At 45.4% G+C, this 6,000-nt stretch overlaps 1 protein-coding gene across 7 annotated transcripts in view; it reads right to left on the reverse strand.

Moving 5' to 3' along the window:
• Positions 1-6,000, reverse strand: part of Ptprt (protein tyrosine phosphatase receptor type T) — a 1,084,881-nt gene that overhangs the window by 21,837 nt on the left and 1,057,044 nt on the right. For all 7 annotated transcript variants that reach the window (XM_021194826.1, XM_021194823.1, XM_021194825.1 and 4 more), the window contains one exon: positions 3,031-3,162. In XM_021194826.1, coding sequence (XP_021050485.1) covers positions 3,031-3,162 — 132 coding nt within the window. The remainder of the gene's footprint in view (positions 1-3,030; positions 3,163-6,000) is intronic.

Below are 6,000 nucleotides of genomic sequence, written 5' to 3' on the forward strand. Positions count from 1 at the left end.
TGTTTTTACATTCAGAGACTTGGTTTTCAAAGGCTGTGCCAACATCTGGGGCTAAAAGATCTAAAGTCAATGACCTTGATGTTATAGATCCAAAAGTAAGTGTTTTCACAATTCTCATTCTGTTCCCAAGCTTCATTTTGGAAAAAAAAAAAAGGGGGGGGTGGCTAGATAGAAAAAAGAGCAACTGGACCTTCATCCTTCTGCTGGGGATTGAACCCAGAGCTTCTTGGATGCTGGTCACTTGCTCTGCCATTGAACTACAACTTTAAGGAGTGCAAACAGGCTTTTATAGGTCCCACCTTGCTTGAATTTCATAAAGGTGAGTTACCTTACTTGTCCAAACAGTAGAGCAGGTGGTGATAATTTCTGATTCTAGAACATTCTAGAACTCTCTTTTCGGGGGGATTTACCTTATTTCCTACTGTTATCTCTCTCCCCAACCATTCATTCTTCAGGCCCCAGACTCTGGCATCATCCTTTAGCTCCTATCTTTAACCAGACAGCATGTTTTTTCTTGGGATACACATAGACTCTATACCATATTACTAGCTAACTCAAGCTACCATCACCTGTGCCTGACTGTTCTTGTTTTCACTCTGTATGCTTTCTGCTTTTATTATGAGCAACCACCATCATCTCCCTCCCTCTATTCTCAACATAGCAGACAAAGGGATACTTTTAAAAGTCAAATCATGTCACTCTCCTGCCAAGTGTTTCTGTGTCTCCCTATCCTTTGCAGAGTGAAGCCCCAAGTTCTCCCCATGGTGACCAAGGTCACCCATGGCACATAACCCTGTTTCACTTCTTGTATCACCAATGATTCTTGCTGTCTAAGCCTGCTCTGGCCTCAGATTTCTCTGCTGCTCCTTGAGAGCATTAGGTATTTTCCTATCACACTGCCTCGATACACTGTTCCCTGGGAGGAACATGTGGCTTGCTCTCTAGCTTCCTTCAACTCTGAGTTCACATATTCTCAAGCCCTTCCTTGACTACCCTAGTACATCTGTGTCCCAACCTTGTTTTACAATATTCATTTGTGCTTCCTTGTCATCATGTCTCAATATATGATTGAATTCCTTATAGAGCATTTGTTGTCTATGGGTAGTCTCTCCCATTTAGAATAGAAAGAACATGGAAGACAGGAATATTCTCATTTCACCTTGTCTGTGTTGTTCACTGATACATTCCAAGAACCTAGAATAGCTTCTAGCAAATAGCAGTAGCAGATGCTCAATAAATATGGGTTGTGTGAATAGAGGAAACCTCTTCTGGATAACTCGAGTGGGCATGTTCCCACCCCTGCCCCCACTATGCTCCTGTCCATGCTCACCCCTCCCATCTTCCTGCATTTCCATTTTGGCCAGGTGCTGTCTGGATGTCTGATCACCCAGACAAGCCACCTGCCACCATCTGTGACTTCTCATCCACATTCGCATGCAGCTGCGCCCTGAACTGGGTGGACTTCACACTGGAAAAAATGATCTCACATCTAGCCCGAGTTCTCCTTCCAGCTGCTTCCTCTGCCCAGATCCCCCACCCCTCAGTCTCTGAACATAAGTCACATCTTTCTTCAGTCTCTGATCTCTATGCCTGTGCTCTTTGGTCCTTGATCCTACTTTCTAACACAAGTTAGAAACCTTAGGACCACCTCCATGGATAGCAAAGGCTTTCTAATCATCCTGGAGCCTCTGGGCAGGATACTACAGGGACTCAGGTGGCTGACTAGCCAAGGGCCGTGAGGAACAGATGAAAGACCAGTGTGGGTGGTGCTCTGGGTTCCCACCTCCTGCTTTAACAGGCTCAGAGCTTAGCTGCTTACTTGTGCTTCATTCACTGGGTTTGCATAATAGCTTCATTGGTGGAAAGGATCTTATCACTTAACAAACAACAGTCTGATTTTTATAAGGGCTTTAGTTCAAGGCCCAGGCTCCTGAACCTGGCACAGGGAACTTCTCTGCTGTCTGAGCCCTGCTGTCTTATTCCAGCCTTAACCTCATTCTTTCCCTCTGGATACAGCTCCGGGGTGCTGGAACCAAAGCTGTCTACAAACAAGTATCTATGTGTCTACCTGCCTTGCCTTTGCCTCTGTTGTTCTATGTAGAAGCCTTTCCCCAGCCATTCATCCCCTGTATGAACAGATCTCCCCTACTCCCTTCAAGGTCCAAATCACCTTCCTTTTGAAGTCTTTCCTCACCCTCTGGATAGAATTAATTGCTCTCTGCTCTAGGTCAACATGGCACTTCATTGCTGACCTCTATTATAGCACAGCCACACGAGCCTGGGATAACTTGCCCATCGGTCTCTGTAGTAAGACTGGCAGCTCCTGGAAGGCTGAAACTATAGCTCAAGCCCATTTAGAAAGAAAATTATTCCCACCCAAGGCCAGTGCAAGGCCAGCACTCACACAAGAGTGCACCAAATGACTTTGGGTTTCCTTCAAGGCACAGAGAAGACAACATGGCAAAACCCTGAAAGGCCACCTTCCTCTCCTCTACCCCATATAATATATCCAGGGCTATCCTAGGAGAGTGCCCAATGTCTTAGGTGTGTGAAAATATAGGTACATGATGGTAGGAGCTAAAAGACTCAGAGGAGCTAAGGCATAAAGTCGAGGCTTGGCTAGGTGGTCAGGGAGCAAGAGTTCCCAGGTTCAGACTCAAGGTTCTGCCAGCAGAGGCATATGGCGAGGAACCTTTGGGGCTGGTGGTGTTCAGTGTTATGTGTGGGATCTTGGTTTTCTGATCTCTGCATGATTTAGAGTAAGGCTTTATTAACCAGTGTCTAAGGCTTAAACAGCAGGGTCTTGTTCTTGGTGTGCTCAGAAAAAACCCATAGTCAAGGGGACTAATTTATGGGAGTCATTGGTGAAGGATTTAGTAGGAGACTCTTCGACTCTGCAGGCAGTGGAATAGTATTCACAGTCTGACAATGCCCACCAGTGGGCCATTGTAGAGTCTCCTTGCAAGTCTATAGCATACCGATCATGAGCTACTGGGGCCCATCTTTAGCGGCCTCACAGCCGCCTCCTACCTGAGCAGTGTCCATCTCATTCAGCATCACCACAGATGAACAATTATAATCAAACACCAGCCTCCAGAAGTCTGCCACAGTGTTGGGTAGAGGATGCTGGGTGACCACAAAGGCGGCAGGCTGCTTGTGGCTCTGACAAAAGAATGACACAGGTTTAGTCAAATATATACCCATCAGTGGTATTCTGATCATGATGAAGCTGGGATGACTGCCAGAGGCCCTGAGCCTGCCAAACAGATTTCACACAGCACCTGCCTGCTCTGTTATCTCTCCGTGCCCTGGCGGCAAAGGGGACCTTCCCATAATGAACACATTCTCCTCCAAACTAAGACATTTCATTAGGAAAGTGTCATGAGGATGGGGATTATCCAAATAAATTATTTATGTCTCGGAGCTCAGTAAATTATCATTACAATGTGAAATGAAAAATCCCGGATACAGGTTTACCATGCTGCTGGCCTAAGCACCTCTTGTCATATCAGGGATCCCACAAGTTCCTGTGCCTATGATGCTGAGGAGGGGACCAATGGCTTCAGAGGGGCCTGATAGCAGGGATCTTCCTGTCTCTGGGATGGATTGAGAGCTGAGCTAGCTTTGCCAGAGGTGACAGGCTAGAGGTGACATTGTGTCCATTAGCCCATGAGGCAGTAGAGGCAGCTAGACATTAGAATCACGTGGACCTGAGGTTCAAACCCAGTTTTGTCCCCTATAAATTATGACTCACATACGTGTTCATTCATCTAGCACTATCCACCCATTTGCTATCCATTCTTACTTTTAAATATCATTAGTGTTTACTAGCACTAAACACTGGTAAATCTAGATGTTTTCAAAGCTCTTTTTCTGGAAAACGAAACTTAAATCAAGAGGGATGGTTGTCATACAATGTATGTGGTGTGCACATTAAAACCAAACAAACCAATAACCCTTGGCAATTAGGGCTAAAGAGATGGCTCAGTGGTTGAGAGAGCACTTGCTGCTCTTCCAGAGGACCTGAATTTGGTACCCAGCACATACATCAGGCAGCTCACAACTATTTGTATTCCAGTTCCATGCGATCTGATACCTTTGGGCTCTAGAAGCACCACACTTAGGTACGTGAGCATACCCACTTGCAGGTATGCACACACCTACACGAAATCAAAACTAATAAAAATAAATCTTAAAAATAAAACAAAAAAATCAAAAACAACCTAGTAAGCAAGTTCACTACAAGGTGGATGAATTCCCGACTTAGGTTTTCTTCCTCAGCATCAGCGATGAGTCTAGGTGGCACAGACTAGACACAGATACAACCTAGCGCTGGTAAATACATTAATTCCACACTAGAAACAACCACAACACAGGATTAGTAAATACATTAATTTGCCCTTGTGTTACAGACAAAGACACCAAGGCCCAGAGGTTGGGGGGAGCCCAGTGTAAACTTGGGAGCCACATTTGAGCCCCATGTGATATAATGCCACAGGGGGAGATAATTGGAAAAATGAAGTAGTGGCTTCACTTCATTGGCAGCTTGTGCAACCTGAAAATCAGCCATTGTTTCAACACATTATCCAGGAAGCCGGGATAGGTGGGAGTCAGAGCTGCTGTTCTAGAGTCACAAGACAGAAGGAAATGGGAAGAGAAGGACAGAGGCTCAGAAATAGCACAGCAAGACCTTATAGACATGTTTACCATGTCTAAACTAGGGATTCCTGTTTCCCAGGGCCTTCTCTTGGCCAGTGGATGGTCTAACATGAGGTGTTGGAGGTCAGACCCTTTAAATGTCTCCAAGCTCAAAGGTTATGTCAGCATGGCCTTTCAGCCATTTCCAAACTTGAAAAAAAAAAAACCAAAATCCCAGCCTAAGGCTATTGAGATGGTCTAGCAGCTAAGAGCAGTGGTTTCTTTCCCAGAGGACCTGAGTTCAATTCCCAGCACCCACATGGAGGTTCACAATTGTCTGTAATGCCAGTTCCAGGGAGCTGTAGGCACCAGGCACACACACCCTTCTTCTGGTCTCTGCAGGCACCAGTTCAGGTACACTCATGGTGCGTAGACATAGATTCAGGCAAAACATTCATACACAGAAAATAAAATAACATTAAATTAAAAACTGGGGCTTTCAAGACAGCAGGCATGGGGCTTGGGTCTTTGGTACCACCGTCTCAAAGCCTGTTGGCTTTGAGCAAGTAACGAAAGTACCCTGACCCTCAGTAGATCTCCAAAAACTCAGAAGAGTAATACTCCAATGCCAGATGAGACAACTCAAGTCCAGAACCCGACATGCAGGGAATGTTAGTTTTCTTTGCTTTCCCTGTCTCTGTGATAAATGCTCTATTAGGCCAGCACGCCTGACAAAGTTTTATCTGAAAATATGTTTGAGATCTGCGCTCCTGCCGGGTTTCAGGGATCAGCCAGCAATCCATTTTGTGGATAACATCATCCTTTACCAAGGGAAACATTAAAAATTAACCCAGAGGACTTCATATTTTTCTGCTAGAGGCAAAGCTGCTATGGTTACCAGATAATGCACAGACTGAGCTGGAATACAGATAAGGATTTTTTTTTAATATAAGAAAGGCAAAGGCCACAGTGATGACTCAAAAGAGAAATGCCCTGTGGACAAAGAGAAGACGATCAGAATCCAAGCTTGGCACAAGGCATTTGACTCCAGGCAGCATCTAACCTGCAAAGCAGAGGCCAGGAGCTTCCTAGATGATTGCTTGGTTGAAGAAGGCAGAGTGAGGATGCTGGGAAGGTGGGGGATAATGATGGGGTGGCTTGGAGAGAGACCTCACTGTTGATTGGAGGGACAGAGATACACAGAGACAGAGAGAGAGAGAGAGAGAGAGAGAGAGAGAGAGAGAGAGAGAGAGAAGCAGACAGACTCAAAGAGAGACAGACAGACAGACAGAGATACAGAAATACATAGAGACACAGACACACACATACACACAAACATACACCACACACACACAGAGAAAA

The sequence above is a fragment of the Mus pahari genome, chromosome 3, assembly GCF_900095145.1.
Source record: "Mus pahari chromosome 3, PAHARI_EIJ_v1.1, whole genome shotgun sequence".
NCBI classification, from domain to species: Eukaryota; Metazoa; Chordata; class Mammalia; order Rodentia; family Muridae; genus Mus; species Mus pahari.